Source organism: Carcharhinus amblyrhynchos, chromosome 9, assembly GCF_965287045.1.
Source record: "Carcharhinus amblyrhynchos chromosome 9, sCarAmb.v2.hapA, whole genome shotgun sequence".
In the NCBI taxonomy this organism is placed as follows: Eukaryota; Metazoa; Chordata; class Chondrichthyes; order Carcharhiniformes; family Carcharhinidae; genus Carcharhinus; species Carcharhinus amblyrhynchos.
In genome coordinates, this window is record NC_137332.1 from 69,444,689 (window position 1) to 69,463,145 (window position 18,457).

Genomic DNA, 18,457 nt, shown 5'->3' on the forward strand with positions numbered 1-18,457 from the left:
ACAGGCCAATGGTTGCTTGAATGAATTTGATCATTTAAAATTGAAGCAAGGGTCCTGTGAAGCAAAGGGTTCACCGCGGGTTACAAAGCTTGTGAAACCAAACATCTAGAAGGTTAGTTCTCTGGTGAGCTTTGTAACTGGAATGGGTGAGGACAGCCAGTTTCTTGGAGCTATTTTGAGACCCTCAAACTTGATGCTGAGTTTTCATATGCCTCAGACAATGAAAGATAACCCCAGAGCAGTAACATGGTAGGGAGTAGAGATTTGGATGACATGGGCCTAATAAAATCAGATAAGGACTATGCAATCAAAAAGATTATCAAAACTTATGTTGTAATGTTTCAAAAGGATACACCTACAATAAATCAATAAAAAGCACATTTCTTCCACAATTTCCCCCAAAGTGCTTGTCAACTTTATATATTTTCTTGGTTAGGAGGGTGAGATGATCTGGGCTACGGGTTTCTCCATGATTGCCATTGATACTGGTCTATGTTCAGTTATTTTGGTAGTGAGGTGCCAGACAGCCTATCAGTCTAGTTGACAGCTGCCACAATAAAACAATCAGTTTGACTCAAATCATGGGACAGGCAATGGCCGAGTGGTATTATCACTATTAATCCAGAAACTCAGCTAATGTTCTGGGGACCCAGGTAGGAATCCTGCCACAGCAGATGGTGGAATTTGAATTCAATAAAAAAGTCTGCAATTACAAATCTACTGATGATCATGAAACTATTGTCGATTGTTGGTAAAACCCATCTGGGTCACTAATGCTCTTTAGAGAAGGAAATTTGCTATCCCTGCTGGTCTACATGTGACTCCAGAGTCACAGCAATGTTGACTCTCAACTGCCTCCTGAATAATAGCACCTAGAGATGAGCAATAAATGCTGGCCAGCTAGCAATGTCCATGTCCCACGAATGTATTAAATAAAAAATCTACAATCTTCTAAGCCAAGATTGGATGCTCAGTAGCCTGGAACTTGTGAACCGAAACTTCAGCAGGTCTCATACAGACTTATGGCAGGAGAGGCTCTGGACTGCGATGGAATGGATTTTGCAACCCAAAGCAAATTGGCAAACCTAGAATGGAAACTTATCTATGGTAGTATTGTTGAGGGGCTGTCTGAACATCTCCCTAAGTTAGTATACCAAGATAAATTCTTGCATTAATTAATGTAAGCTCTTTGCACAGTTAATATTTTATCTTCCCTAATGTGCACAAGAAGTAAACATTTCTTTTAAACAAGTGCTTAGGATAACTTCAACAGCTGTGCAGGACTTCGAAATAAATCTTGTGGGTCACTAATGATAAACTATCCCCATACTGCAATTCGTGACTGCTGTGACTAACAACAATGTGAAAATAGGTATGTTCTGAAGCAAATACGTCATTATATTCAACACTTCAGTTCTGGAAAATAGCATTTAGTACCAACTGCTATCACAACTTCAATAGGTTTCTATTCCCAGGCAACACAAGTCAACATTGTCTTGTCCAGAACATAGACCTAAACATTGTTTGTAGCAAAACAGTGCAATATGTTCATAACCTGCAGAGTTTATAGCAATTGTTCTTTTCTCTTCCAAATAAACATGCAATGTTTCTCTGTGTATTTTCTCATTTGCAAAATATTGATTAAATCTTTTCTGAAAATTTAAGATTTTCTCCATTTAGCATGATAGACTAACGATTAATTTTAAAATGACTAAAGGTAAGCATGCAGCAAACTATTCAGCTTTCCTATTTAAAAGGCTTAAAACTTTTAATTCAAATGTTTCGGCTATTGCTTAACATACATAAAAGAAATAATCATTTCAAGTATTGTTTATCACTGATAATCAGAAGCCTCAATTATTTTCCACTCGTTATTACAACAACCTAGTAAAAGCAGCCAACATGGCTTTCAAAGAAGGGAAAGACGAACAAAAACCAGGTTTTCTTTTATTTAAACGTTCATCATAACTTCCTTGGTTTTCGTACTCTATGCCTCTATTTATAAAGCTTATGATCCTGTGTAGCTTTTCACACTTTTTTCTCATTATTTTGCCACTTCTGACAGTAATGGAAATCTGGAACTCTTCTCTCAAAAAAGGCTGTAGGCACTGGGGAATCAACTGAAATTTACAGGACTGAGTTCAACCGATTTTTGTTATTTAAAGGTTTCTCAGATTATGGATTAAAGGCAGTTAAATGGAGTTGAAGTACACATCAGCTATGATTAATTTATATTATGGCATGAGGAAACGAAAGGCCGATTCCTATATGCAATGCATTTTTTTGGGTTTCCATCCCATTATCACCTATCATTTGAATTCCAATCCAGTTTATGGACTCATGTGATGAAAATGTATTTTGTTTATTGGCTGCAAGAACCTGGCCAGTTTCAATTCAGCTGTAGAAGGAAGGGATTTCCCAGCACAAGACTACTCCTAACTTGGTGCAAAGATAACTGGTCCAAGAGGCATCAATAAGGGAAGTTGATCAGTAAGTCATCAATAAATTGAGGGAATTATTTCAAGCGGTCAAGGCCAAGGCACTTTGGCAGAGTTGAGCAGAGCTAACTAAATGATATATTTAAGATATAACAATAAGTCGGTGTAAATAAAGCAAAGGAAATAATCACCAGATTTGTCCTGTAGCTCATCCAGTCGTTCCCCTCGTTCAATCACTCGAGTGATGTTTTCCTGCATCACATCAATAACTTCATCTACTTGATTCTGGACACTGACAAAATAAGAAAAAAAGTTAACTGGCAATTCGACTTAAAAGCTTACTTAAAACCACCCTATTTGTGACCAGAAAATTATTAAAATGTCATGCAAGGACATAACCCTAGATTTCCTGATGCTAAGAATTAGTTACCTACACACCAAAGAACAACAACATTTTAGAAAACAAAATCATTTATAAACTTGCTTTCTGGCCAATGTTTAAATTTATTTTTCACATTATATTATAAGATTAACTTTTATGGAGATGTACAACAGCAGTGTATTGTAAGCCATTATTTTACTACACCATTATTAGCTCGATGACTACTCACTGGCACTGGATTACATCATAAGCTACTCATTACAGCTAATGATTAGTTAAAATGTTTCTAAGCTGAATGTCGTGAACAGACATTTCTTAGGGAGGGGAACAGTGAAGTGACACCAACAAATGAATTATATTATAAGTGAACTTTCGGATTACTTTCAATAATAAAATTGATCACAAGGAACTGATGGCTACAGTGAATCCTCATTGGATAAAAGGAGAAAAATGCAAATGATGAATTGCTGGATCAGGGTGGCTAACTTTATCTTAAAGGCAACAATCCCAGGCAGTATCTTGCTCAATGGGGCTATATTCTAGACCAGACTAGAAATTATTGGAATGGCACATTTCATGACGAGCAGTATGAATTGGCTATTTTCCCCCCTCACTCTTTAGTTCACAGAATATTTTGTATCACAATTTGCTGGAAATGTGAATTGGCACTGGCCCAGAAATAAGAACTCATGCTCAATAGTTTCTCTCTTTAAAAAAACAAAAGGATAAAGAAAAGGAATTAGGGTGAATTTGTGACAGAAATTCAAATAGAGGGAGAGAAAGTGTGGATGTAGAAAGAAAAGAAAAACAGAAAAGTATTTTAAAAAAGACATTATAATCTTCTGTAGTTGTGATTAGAAATTGGTGCATTGGTCCTTGAAAGGATATAAATGAATGGAGCAGTATTAAGCCATGAAGTATTGAACAACATGATTAATAGGATTAGGATGAAGACGAATAAAGACCAGTTCATCTAGTTTACCATCTGAATGTTACAACATTAATCAAGCTGGAGGCTCCCTTGTAGCCCCCATTCTGCAGGTGGAGCTGTCATCTTTTCAAGGTAGCAGGGCCTCAAATTGGGACTGTAGCCTCAGGAACCCACCCGCCATTCAACTCTGGGAATATCCCGCAGACAAGCGACCTGGTTGATTCTGTCTAATGATTGATCATCTGATTGATTGCCATCACTCAATTTATGAATCTCTCTTACCTGATCTAGCTGGACTTGGTAAATAGTGCATTGGATTCAATTCCCAATGTCCCACATCACAACTCACAGTGCTGAATCTAAGGTCTGCAATCTCCATAAAAATCATAAAGACTAGCTATCCAGTGCATATGAAGTGAGTAGCGTTGAGAGCAGAAAGCAACTGTTTCTGATTTTCTAATGTTTTTAAAGTGACTGGCAAAAGAATTGGTGACAATAGGAAAATCTTTTTATACAGCAAATGGTTAGAATCTGAAATTCATTGATTGAATTGTGACTTCCAAAAGGAAACTGGCACATCATCTGAAGAGAAAAACTCTCACAGAGCTCCAGAAAAAAAAAGGAACGGAAGTAGGATCAGGTAAGTTGCTCCTGCAGAGATCTGGAACAAAGATGGGCCAAATGGTCTCCTTCTGTGCTGTAACCATTCTGATTCTCTGCACTCTCCATATTGAACAGCCTCAGAAGAAACACTAAGAGTAGCATGGGCACAGAATACATCCTAGATGAGACTTCAATGTCAGCTCCAAGAGTGAGAAATGTGGGACCTGTACATGCTTGTAGCAAGATTGCACCTAAACAGAACTGGGACTAAAAAAAAATCAAGGGGCAATTTGATAGTACCATTTGAGAGGGTTTAAACCAACTCGGGAGAGGGAGGGAACTGGATGTAATATTAGAAAGGAGAAATAGGTGCACAATTTGAAGAGATGGAAAGCACTAGAGTGAGGAATAGTAAGATATTAGAAAGAGTGCACTGAGTTCTAAAAATAGTGACCATAGTCAAGGTTGGTGAGTTATAAGTCTAGGAGAGAGGAAGTTCTGGTGTGATCACAGACAGAATCTATCTGGTTAGAGTTAAGAAAAAATACAGGTAACACTGCACTACTTGGTTTATTCTATAAGACATCTAGTGGGAAAGATACAGAGCAGCCAATTTTCAGGGGAATTACAGAAAGGTGCAACAACTGTACAGTAATAATCGCAAACTTTGAATATCTTAATAAAGACTGGAATAGCATAAAGGGCGGAGAGGGAGAGGACTTTCTGAAATGTATTCATGAGATTTTTCTTGTTCAGTATGTTTTCAGGAAGGAGGCATTACTGGATCTGGGGAATGAGTTGGTCAAGTAGACCGAGTAGCAGTAGAGGACCAGCAACAGAACTGATTATACTGTCACAAGATTTATATTCATAGGCAAAACACGGAGCAACCCAGAGTAAAATACTTGGAAAGATCAATTTCACTTAAGGCGAGAACAGATTTGTTCTATAAACTGGAATCAAAGATTAGCAAACAAATCTGTAACGCAGCTCTGAACTTCCTTTGGTCCCAATGCAGTCAAGGTTCCTTCCCTCATGGGTAAAATTAGAGAAAACAAATCTAGAGCTCCCTGGATAAGAGGTAGAGAGCAAAATGAAACAGAAAGGGTGCACCTAGGACAGATGACAGGGTGGTGATACAAGAGGGAGCCAGGTTGAATATATAAAGTTCAGAGGGGCAGTGAAAAAAGGAATGAGAGGCAAAGATAAAGTATGAGGAGAAGCTTGCAATTAACATAAAAGGGGATCCAAAAGTCTTACATATGAATAATAAAAGAATTGTAAGAGGGAAGACCAAGAAAAGGGTATGTATGTAGGTGGAAGGCATTGCTGAAGCACTAAGTGAACACTCTGCACTATTTTTATGAAGGAAATGGATGTGCCAAGGTCAGTGAAAGAGGAAACAGTTGAGAGACTGGATGGGCTCAAAGTTATAAAGAGATACTAAAAAGACTGGCTGTATTAAATTGGTAAGTCAACAGGGCCAGATGGGATGCATCCAAGGATCCAGAGGAAAATAAGGGCGGAAATTGTGGAGATATGGGCCATAATCTTCCGATCCTCCTTTGATAAGGAATGGTTACAGCAGATTGGAGAATTTCAAATGTTATATCCTATTCCAAAAAAAGGTGCAAGGATAAACCTAGCCTTGTCAGCCTTTCACAGGCCTGTCAACTTAACCACGGTGATGTGAAAGCTTTTAGAATTAATAAGCCACGACAGAATTAATAGTCACTTGGACAACTGTGGATTAATTTAAGGAAAGCCAACATTATTAAAGGCAAAAAGGTATTTTCTAACTTGCCTAGTTTTTTGATGAGGTAACAGAAAGATCTGATCAAGGTAATGCAAATGATGTTGTATACGTGGACTTGCAAAAGGAATTGGCCAACGGCCACATAACAAGCTGGTCAGCAAAGTTGAAGCCCAGGAAATAAAAGGCACAATGGCAAAATGACAACAGAAAATAACGGAGAATGGTTGTTTTTCAGACTCGAGAATGACATATATTGGGAGTTTCTCCAGGGGTTGGGACAAGGATAATTGTTTTATTTAATCAATATGAATGTCCTAGACTTGAGTCTATAGGGGAAAACTTCAAAGTTTTCAGATGACAAAGTTTGGAAGTATTGGGAGTTATAAAGGAGGGTAATGATAGACTTCAAGAGGATATAGAAAGGCTGGTGGAACGGCCACACAAGGAAGATTAAATTTAATACCGTCACATGTCAAGTAATACATTTTGATAGGAAGAATAAGCGGAGGCAGTATAAAATAAACACTACAATTCTAAAGGAAGCGTAGGAACAGAATGTTCTGGGGGTATACGCATACAAATTGCTGAAAGTGGCACAGCAAGTTGAGAAACGCACACAGAATCCTGGGCTTCATAGAAGCACAGAATGCAATGCAAGGAGGTTACAATCAACCTTCACAAAACTGGTTTCCCACTGTGTCCCATTCTGGACACCACACTTTAAGAAGAACATGAAGGCTCATGAAGGTTTTGGCAAGGTTACAAATTTACAAGAATAGTTCCAGGGATGAGGGACTTCAGTTAGGTAAACAGATTGGAGAAGCTGGGATTGTTCTCTGTGGAGAAAAGAGGCTTGAGGGGAGATTTAATAGATGTGTTCAAAATCAAAAGGAGTCTAGACAAAGTAGATAGAGAGAAACTGCTCCATTGGCAGAAGGGTTAAAAACCCAATGGACATCAATTTAAAGGTAATTGCAACAGATGGAAAACTTTTTTTGATATAGAGAATGGTTAAGAACAGGAATACACTGCCTCCATGTGTGTTGGAGACAGATACAGTTTTGGCTTTAAAAAGAAACACCTCAGGAAAAGAAAAATGCATGCTACAAGGACTGGGGAGTGAGACCATTTGAGCTGCTGTCAGGGGGCCAGCATGAACATGATGAGTCGAATGGCCTCCTTCTGTGCTGTAAGGTTCTATAATTCTGTCATGCTGAAGGTTAGTGTTTCAGAACTAACTAATCTCTCAGCAAAGTATGCATGTACAGATACTACTACACTGGCATCTACCCAACAAGTATAAAATTGCCCAGTTATGTACTGTTGACAAACAGCAGGATAAATCCAACCAAACCATCCCATGACCCTGTTCTCAATCATCAGCAAAGGAATGGAAGGTGCCATTGATAGAATAATCAATTGGCACTTACCATTACTTAGTTGGATTCTACCAGGGCTACTTAGCTTCAGACTTCATCACAGTCTTGGTACAAACATGGGCAAACGGGCTGAATTCCAGAGTTGATGTGAGGTGAGAGTGACTGCCCTTTAGATCAAGACAGCATTTGACCAAGTATGTTTTCGAGATGCCCTGTGCTACGACCAAGTGACAAGAAGTCAAATGGCTTCCCTCTTTGCCTCTCCTCATTTGACTACATTAGGTTTTTTGCTTGAAAAGAATATACCTGCCAAATCACAGAGTACTTAATTGTTTACACACTGTGATTATAAAAGAACCAATAGGACAGGTTTTCTTGAGTTTAAGAAATAGGTTAACTTTATTATACTTAAACTAAAACAAATAAATAATAAAATTTGCACTGATTTCCACGCACACCTTAAGTTCTCTCACACAGATTACAGAATTGGGAAGGATAGGTTGACCAACTTAAGATTCTGTGAAAGCAATAAAAGAGTATACAGTCTATAGTTTGGTAACTTGGCTGGCTTCCAGCTGAATTTGGTGGTCTTGACACTTCTGACTTAAAGATGCAGACAACTAAGCTGGTTGCTCTTTGAGAGATGAGTGCTGGGTTGGAATGTTTTAAGAAATCTCTTCCTGGAGCAGAACATTTCTCAGCATCTAGCCTATTAACCTTCTAAGAATCTTATATGTTTCAATATCACCTCTCTTTTCAAAACTCCAAATATAGACCCAACCTACTTAACCTCAGAAGATAACTTCTTCAACCCAAGAATCAACTTAGTGAATCTTTGCTGAACTGTTTCCAATGCAGTTATTTCCCTCCTTAAAAAGGGAACTAAAAGTTTATGCAGTACTCAACGTTTTGTCTCACTAACACTCTGTACAGTTATAGCAAAACTTCCTTACTTTTATGCTCCAACCCTTTGCAATAAATGCCAAATTTCATTTGCCTATTCAATTATCTGCTACACCTGCATGCTAACCATTAGTGATTCATGTACGAGGCACCCGGATTTCTCAGTATTGCAGCGTTCTGTAGTTTATCTCCATTTAAATAATATTCTATTTTCCTAGTCTTCCTACCAAGTGGATAACCTCACATTTTACTGCATCTAACAAACATTTTCTCACTCACTTAACTTATCCATATCCTTTTCACTTTGTGTCCTCCTTAAACTGGCTTTCCCAGCTATCCTTATATCATCAGCAAATGTGTCTACAATACACTTGTCACTCACTCCTTTCATCCACGTCATTATATTGCAAGTAGTTGAGGCCCAGCACTAATCCATGTTGCACTCCACTAATCAACAGTTTGCCAACCTGAAAATGGTCCATTTATCCCAACTTAATGTATCTTTTTAGTTGGCTAGTCTTCATGACTGAGTACTCCCACCTGGTACTTAGCAGACTACAAGACTAAGTCTGCAACTGAAAATTATCAATTCCTGACTGCCTTTCCATTCTCCGTAAGGAATAAGGGCAAGACAGGAGTGCGATTGAGTATTCTCTACTTGCATGGATGAATGCTGCTCCAACAACACTCAAGAAGCTCGATGCCATTCAGGACAAAAGTCTGAGCATAAAATGGACTATAAGAAAAACAGTTAATGCAAAACAAAGAAATAAAATTCAAAAACATTGCAACCATATGAATGATAAGTCAACGGAACACTGACAGTATAATGAATGTCAGTTTTCGAGATCATTATATGAAGACAGACTATTAAAGAAACAGCCAATCTGATCTCTATCCGTTAAAAACATCCTTGTATTTCAAGGCAATGATTGCCATGTATTTTGATTGCAAGTTCAGGGAGATGAGATTGGTAGTTAATAGGGCATTGGTACAATTGCAAATGTTGGTTTTTGATAACTGAGATCATGAAAAAGGTCAAAGGAGGACAAAGCTGATTCCAAGCTTATGATCACTAACTATGAAGAGTCAGATTTGTTCTTAAATTAAGAAATAATGATATGCATAATCCCAAGGTTTAAAATCTGTAGATATGAGAATCAGAGTGGTTGCAGATGAATTTTGCACGTAATTAACAATGGATCACAGTAGAGTTGACTTAAGCAGTAACTTGTTCACATTTTGAGTTGTTAGTTTATGGAGCAGACTGCCATAAGCACAATGAATGTAGACTCAGTTGAAGCACTCAAAAAAGGAAATGGAAACATTTCAAATTCAGCATGGGGTAGGTGCTTGACGCCAGAGCAAAAGGGAGCTGAAAATGATGAAAGAACAAGGGACCTAAATCAACAGGACCAGTTCAATGGTCTTTTCTCATTCCTACATTCTTATTTTTCCAAGTCAGCTAACATTACATTTGAATCAATGAAGCTTATATAGTGAAAATCTAAATGGTTCTTTAATTGCTGACAATTAAGACTTATCGACTTCCAGTCAATTTAATTTGATTCCCTGCTTCTGCAAGTATGAAAGATGTGTAGTTAAAAATCCACTATTCTACTCAAAGTTCTTCTACAGTTGCTATTTCATTCTCCATTCGCAAGTTTTTAATTTGCTACTGTTATTTCTTAATATTAAATAAATCATTTAGCATCTAGAGACTGAGTGGTGCAGCAAGCTAGAATGATGTTTATTCAACTCTGGCATCTGGATTTGCATCCAGCCAGACTGACGGCTGGAAGCTACCCCACCTCTCTCATAATTAAATTAATTTGGAATGTCTCAAAACAGTCCGAGCACAGGGACAAACCAAGTGCAATTCATCGCTTATCGAAGACTAATGTGTTTTTTGGGGATTCTGTGTTAGATTGTACATGGAGTTTGCTCTAAACCTAAACCATGCTATTTCTGACCAGCAAGTATTTAATATTATGCAAATTAAAAATCTGTTCAGTTCCTCAAGTGCACACTTTAATTTGATAAGCACAAGCACTTCAGAAACAATTGTGGCAAGTACTTACTTTGAGATGTTTTGATGTAGTAAGACAGTTTATAACAAGAGATAATCTTTAACCGAGGACTGTACAATGTAAATAATTAAAACTGTACCTCCAACAAATATTCTGAAGTTATGACCGATTATCTGAGAATCTCTGTCGAAAATGACCCACTAAAGTCCCTAACAAGTCGAGAATAGACAAACACTGAAATTTACTCAACCTTGTGCTAAAGCCATCCCTCTTCCCACAACTGCCTCCACACCTCCATTCATACTTATGAATTTAATCAATTACACTCCCACATTTTTAAACTTGCAACTCGTGCATGAACCACAAAAGGCAGGTAAATACAGGTAAAGCAAGTAATTAGGAAATCTAATAGAATGATAGGTTTATCGTGGAGGAAACGGATTACATAGTAGTGAAGGTATGTTTCAGTTGTACAGAGCATTGGTGAAACCATATTTGAAGTAGTATGCTGTTTTACATATGTAACGATGTAAATACATTAGCAGTTCAGGGAAGATTTACTAGACTAATATCAGGAATGGGCAGGTTATCTTATGAGGATAGACTGGAGAGGTTAGGTTTGTATCCACTAAAGTTTAGAGTAAGAGACAACTTGATCAAAATCTTTAAGATCCTGAGGGGTACTGACATAGTGGACGTGGAGATGTTTCCTCTTGTCAGAGAATGTAGAACTAGGGGTCGCTTTAAAAATTAGGGGTCACTCATTTCATACAAAGATGAGGGGTATTTTTTTCACGCAGGTTGAGTGTCTCTAGAACTCTCTTTCTCAAAAGGAAGTAGAAGCAGAGTCTTCAAATATTTTTGACGCAGAGCTAGGCAAATTCATTAACAAGACAGTGAAAGGTTATCAAGATAGGCAGGAATGTGGCATTGATGTTACAAGCAGATCTGTCACGATCTAACTGAATGACAGAATAGCTCGAGGGGCTGAGCGGCCTGCTCCTGATTCGCATGTTTGTGTATGATGGAACAAGCTGTAACTGGAAATCTGATCTTGTGCATTGCTGTGTTAGGAGGCTGGTGAATGGAACAATAATTCCTACTGTTGAAAACTGAACCCTACCCACAGGAGTATAAAGTAAATTTGTTGGTGCTACAAGTGCTAATTGATGCATCTGACCCAATTCTGATTGTAATGTTGGTCTAGATTTTGCTGCAGAGGAGATCTTGTGACGTGTCTAGTTCATTTGGCTTTTTCCCCTCATCCTTTAGCTTGAAAACTAATTGTGAGCTGAAAGAAGCACAACAAGGGCGATGGGACAGCTGGACCCTAATGAACTATGGAACCATGAGTCTATTTCCTTACCCAATGAGGCTTCATAGAGTGGAATAGGTAATGGAAATGTGACTCTCATTCACTCATGTGAACGAGAGTTACACTGAGGACAGAAAGGCAAATAAAGGAGGGAAAAAGAATGACTGGATTGAGAGGAAAAAAAGGAATATTAATTGGCAATCAGCAGAAATTGGATTCCACTTTCAATTGTTCCCTTTCTCAGATGGACAGGCATTGCTGGCAGTAAGAGATTCCTTATGCTTTTTTTAAATCCATTCATAGCATATGGGCATCACTGGCTGGACCAGCATTTATTGCTCACCTGAGGGCATTTAAGAGTCAACCACATTGTTGTGGAACTGGAGTCATATACAAGCCAGACCAGATGAGGATGACAGATTTCCTTCCCTAAAGGACATCAGTGAACCAGATGGGGTTTTGTGACAGTTGACAATGGTTTCAAGGGGTTATTAGAGTTTTAATTCCAGGCTTTTTTAGTGAATTCAACTTTCACCATCTGCCACGGTGGGATTTGAACCTGGGTCCCCTGAGCATTACCCTGGGTCTCTGGGTTACCAGACCAGTGCCAATACCATTAAACTACTGCCTCCCCAACCAGCACAAACACACTGTCCCATGTTTAATTATCATTTAATGTGCAAATGAAGTAATTTCTTGAAACTTGCAGGGAGCTTGAGGGCAAGCTACCAATACTTAGATATTAACAGTGGAATGACACAAATCGTCCAGCAATTTGTGGAAATTCACAACTCAGCATATTTCTTTCACGCCTGAACGATTAACTCGCTAATAGTGATTATGGTTAAACTGGCAACCATTTTGCCAGTATGCCCGCATTGTAGAGAAAAAGGGTCAAATCAGTGCAATAATGTGTGAAGAACTAAATTGATACTTGTTCTAAATAGTTAATAGGGATGTTAAAAAAAACAATGCTTGCAGACAGCTGGATTTCAAAGGATAGTAAAACAGTCCTCTACCCAGACACAGTTATAAAAAAACCTAGACGATTGAAGGCATGGTGATACAATGCCAAGTGTATTTTCCATATGGTAAAAATTTTGAAACTTTAAGTGATACAAGGGCAAACTTGTGAAAGTCATCCAATAAGCCCAAGATGCAACTGAACAGACTATATTCTTGTGCTCTGATGGAATGTCATCAACCGGAATATTAACTGTTTGTCTCTCCAAAAAAGGTTCCCCAACCAGTTAAGCATTATTAGCGTTTTCTGTTGTCATTTCAGATTTCCAGTATCTGCAGCGTTTTGTTTTCATATTCTTGATATACTTCATCTTCTGGTCCTACTCATTTGAAAATCTGAGAGATGGGTCTTTGTTCATGCTTTGGCTTCTCAAGACTAGAATGCACACTTGGAAAAGCGAACACTTTCCTCCATCAAATATAACATTTTTCAAAAAAAGGCAAATTACATATTTACTTGTTTAGCATTTTAAGAAGTATCTATACAATAGAAAATTAGCACATTATAATTTGACAATAAAAAGTATCAGTGCTGTAGCATTATGCATCTAAACAGCAACAAAATTCCCCCAGCAACTAACAGCCTCATAATCAACCCACTCCCACATAAAAACCAAGGAGTATTTTTTCCTTTATTAACCAGGAAGCAGGGGAGAATGCAGTTATCATTATAACGGATTTCACAAGGCTATAACGAGTCAGCCTGGAATGCAGGATTATAAAAAAAAAGGGACTTTCAGTCCAAGACTTCAAACATATTTTGAAAAGTCACTGTTGCAGTCTTTAGTAAATATTCACTCAATGAGCTTGAAAGGCAAGTTTATTTTAAGTACCCAAAAGTTGCAGCCAAGAGTGAGAACAGATTTTATATGGTTTACGTACAACTATTAAGGCAGTCCCTTGGGATCAAAGATGACTTGCTTCCACTCCAGTTTGATAGGTTCTGAGATGGCTAAGCTCAACATGTAATCTATAGACTCTGCCACTTGCAGGACAGCTGGGAGGATTGAGGACATGAACTGTTGAGAGACTTGTGCTCTTTCTCCAATGCCCCGACTTTGCCTCTGCATGTTCCCAGTAAAGACTTTTGAAGTATTCATTACCCACCCGAATGAATCTTGCCATTTTTGTCAAGTCAGGGACTCTCATGAATCAGCAGATATTTGATTTCTTCAGAGATGTTTTAGTGGCACACGAGAGAGTTTCTGTTGTCCTCCTGGGAGTTTTATGCAGTGACCGAATCCTGAATAGAGCTTTGGGTGTTTTTATCAGGTATATGAATGACATTATAAAAGCAAACTGCAGTGCTCACTGGAGATCTGAAATAAAAACAGGAAGTGGTGGAAAAGCTCAGCAGGACTGGCAGCTTCTGTGGAGAGAGAAACAGTTGATATTTTGTGTAAAACACTTTGCTTTCAAAGAAGTCATATTTAACTGTTTCTCTCTCCACAGATGCTGCCAGACCTGAGTTTCTCCACCACTTTGTTGTTATATACGAATGACATGTTTTGCCCCGAAGTGCTGTTTTTGAATGATTAGTACCTGGTGGACAAGTCAGCTTTGGATTTGTAGGATCTTGCAATGGTAGTGCTGGTGCTTTTGAGATGCCTGCTCTAGGCCATCCATGTCTCCGAAACACATAGACCATTGATGCCTGATAAACCATGACCTTAGAGATCCTGATCTTCAAAGTCTCATTTCCTCACGAGTCAAAGTCTATTGCAGACACAAAGGCAATGATGAATTCTGTCCTCTACTTTTACCTTTGTCAAGAGGAGGCTCCCAAGATGCGGAAAATGGTTTTCATTTTCCAGGGTCCTGCCGTTGATCTTAACAGGTATTATTCTTTGGGAGCCTTGTGGGCAAGGATCTTAGTTTTCCAGATGTTCAGTAAAAGGTTTATTTTATTATATACTTCAGAGGAGTCAAGAATGAGCCAGAGCTTAGTTTGAATCTGCATGCACCCATGTGCCATCTGCATATTGAAGTTCAATGATGAAGTTAAAACTAGTTTGGCTTTGAAGGCAGTGTAGTTTGAACAATTTCCCATGTATCCTGTACATTATCTTCATGCCTGTGGGCATTTTGTTGGAGGTGAGGTGCAGTGTTGCAGTGAGGAAGATGAAGAACAGGGTTGGTGCAATGCCACAGTTTTGATTAATCCCAATTTTCACTGAAATAGGCTCGATGGTTGTCCCATCGGTGACAATCATGGTTTGCACGTCATTGTGGAGTAGGAGGAGAATGATGACAAATTTCTGACGGAGGCTAAATTTGAGAATACTCAAGCTTTTACAATGGGCAGAGTCAAAGGCTTTCATGAAATTGAAAAGGGCCACGTTGTCAATTGATGGTATTCCTTGCAATTTTCCTAAATTGCAATATCAATTTCAAAATGCCAGATACAAAAAAAATTGCTTTTCAGTAAATCAATACACAAGTCATTTTTTTTCCCCTCAATGTCTCTCTTCTCCAGATGACTTAGTGCTTTATTCAACTATAGTTCAAGACACCAACAGCCTCCCCTCAACTGGTCATCTTTTATGTTCGAATCTAAGGAGTGTGTGTTGGTATGTTGTTCAATGAATAGAACATCTGATTCTTGATAAGCAAGAGGCGGGGGTGAAAAATTACTGGCAGTAGGAGGGAATGTGGAGTCGAAAAAAAATCAGGTCAGCCATGATCTTATAGAATGGCACAGCAGGCTCGAGGGAATGAGTAGTCCACTCCTGCTTCTAATTCATATGTTCATATGTATGAACATTTGTTTTCACTCAGTAACTATACAGTGTAAGCATACAATCTAGTAGTGATCCCTCAATATTATCAAGATTAGAAATATCCCCTAGCCAGTCCAGACTGCAGAGTCAAATGGCAACTCTTCATTCAAATGGCTATGTAGAACAACAAAATAAACACAATGAATCATTGGAGGTCACTTGATTTGTACAAGCTGGGGACCATCATGATCCAACTTTTAGAAATCAGCTTTGGCTCAAGGATGCCAGTCTTCTCTTTTAATCCAGAAGATCATTGGTCAAAGACCCACTTCAGAGAAATAATGTAAGCTGACATTTCAAGGCAGTATCTAGGATCTGCACCATCAGATGGAACTGTCTTTCTAATGATGCATTAGACAGATTCTCTCAGTTTGCTCTCTCATGCAAATGAAATGAATGCAAAGATACTATTTGAAGAGTTGAGCAGTTCTACTGTGGTGAACAAAATTTATCCATAATCTATTAAAATAGCTAATTTTGACATTTATCCAATTGCTGTGCATGAAATTTTGCTGTATATAAACTGGCTGCTAAGTTTCTCAACATTACGACAATAATTACAATCCAGAAGTACTTCATTGATTGCGAAGTGCTTGGGGAGGCCCAGAAATGCACTATGTAATGACAAGTTTGTCCTTATGGTTTTTATTCTGATACTGTCCTTAACAGATGTCCACACAGCACACTTTCCAGCTAAGATACTATAATCAAGAATGTTAACTAGAATTACAACATGATATAGAACATAAGGAAGCCACTTGATTCATCATGCCTGCTCCCTGAAAGAACATTCCAATTAGACCATTCCCTGCAAATGTTTTCAAGTGTATATCCAATTCCAGATGACAACAACTCGTTGCATCAAAATAGAATTCTCATCTTCCTCTGGTTCTTTTGATAATTATATCAAATTTAAGTCACCAACTGTCCTGCCAGTAGAAACACTGATCGAATTTTACTTTGTTAACCCAGAAATGCTAAGGCTAGTTATAACACCCTACTGCAACACCAGCTGAGCTTAGCAAAGGCAAGGGATCAAACCTGTGCTCCTTCCAGTATCTCACCACATAATACAAGTACCCACTGAACTATCAAAAGCAAAATTAATTTTGAAATCACAAATGCAAAATAACATTAAAAATAGCTTTTCAATAGATTCTGATAGAAAGAAAATTGTTAGATAGGTAATTTTACATTGGTAAGCATGCAATTTCATTTCTTTTCATCTGACTACTAAGAAAATTTAGAATGACAATTGCAGTAATTCGCATGGATTTGTTTTTCGTGAAATGGAGCCTGAAGATATAGATGTTCAACGATTCAATCTGTTACATGGTGCACAATAACATGACACTGGCAACACAAGTTACAGCCAAGAAAGTATTTGAACACTCCTACATTTGTTGATGTTGACGTTAGATAGTACTGCTATGTACAAAACCACCGATGTTCTTTGTCATAAATGTCATAATTTCGAAACCTAGTGTCCACCATTTAATAATTGCCCTCTAGGCAACTTTCAAATTGGTGGGATAGAGTAGTAAACCTCAAAGCTGGCAAGTCTGTAATGATGTAAACTTGTTTCATTGAGTATCACAAGCCACCGGCAACATTGTGTTCTGTCTGAGAAAGCTCTAAAGCAGTTTGATTTACACGCATCACATTAGATGACTCCCTTGCTTAATCCTCAGAATTAAATTATTTTCTTAAATTAATAAATTATAGAAAATGTATGGGTTGGTTCCACTAATTACCTGGACATTATTTATGACAATGAGATTTTTAAGCTGCCCAATAAAATTTTTTTTTTAAACAATACTTGCATTTAAATGTTGATGGAAGAGCTATCTGTAGATCAATGCAAAAAAGTGTGGAGTAGGAAAATTATCAAGGATTCAAAATTTATCTGGTTTACAAAATCCTCTTCCTTCCTACGTAACCTAGCTGCTCAAATATCAACCAGTACAGAGAGGAGGTACGTGCAAGCAAAAATACAAATTCAGATCAGAGAGAATTTAGGAGGTAAAAACATTGATTAACAGAAAAATGTACAACTTTGCTCGATACAGTGGTAGGATATTATGCATCTTCACATTTTGCTGCAGAAGGGAATTTGGTGACACTTGCCTTTTGTTAGACTTGTCCCTTTCAACCGAAAATAGTTTAGTCCACAAAGTTTCGGAAAGTACAAGCTGATAACAACAGTGAGGGAAACAGAACATTTGGAACTCAAAGGAACAGGGCGAAAATAATGCTATATCCTTAGCCAAGGAGATTTGGGATGGGAAGTAAATAGCAGAAAGTCTGAAAAGGATGAATTAGAGGGGAATTCAATGTCAATAAAATGGAGGAAAGATCGAATGAAAAGACAGAAAGGAAACAGGAATTTTCTATAAATCATTTTTGATTGGTGAGGCCGCAGCTGGAGTAGTGTGTGTGGGCGCCGTACTTATGCAAGGATATTTTGGCCTTGGAGGGAGTACAGAGGAGGTTTACTAGGCTGATGCCGGAGTTGAGGAGGTTGAGCTATGAGGAGAGGCTGAATAAACTAGGCTTGTACTCGTTAGAGTTTAGAAGAATGAGGGGAGATCTCATTGAGACGTATAAGATGATGAATGGGATGGATAGGATAGAGGTGGAAAGACTCTTCCCGCTCAGAAAGGACAGTAGGACTAGGGGGCACAGCCTCAAGATAAAGGGGGGGCGGTTTAGAACGGAGTTGAGGAAGAACTTCTTCACTCAAAGGCTGGTGAATCTCTGGAATTCTCTGCCTGTTGAAGTGGTGGAGGCTACCTTGCTAAATATTTTTAAGACGCGGGTTGATGGGTTTTTGATAAGAGAGGGGATTAAGGGTTATGGGGAGAGGGCAGGAATGTGGAACTGAGCCACGACAGATCAGCCATGATCTTATTGAATG

General features: G+C 38.3%; 1 protein-coding gene across 2 annotated transcripts in view; it reads right to left on the bottom strand.

The window, feature by feature from the left end:
* The window catches only part of vamp4 (vesicle-associated membrane protein 4), a 69,958-nt gene that overhangs the window by 17,355 nt on the left and 34,146 nt on the right, over positions 1-18,457 (bottom strand). For both annotated transcript variants that reach the window (XM_080195905.1, XM_080195904.1), the window contains exon 5: positions 2,630-2,730. In XM_080195905.1, coding sequence (XP_080052031.1) covers positions 2,630-2,730 — 101 coding nt within the window. The remainder of the gene's footprint in view (positions 1-2,629; positions 2,731-18,457) is intronic.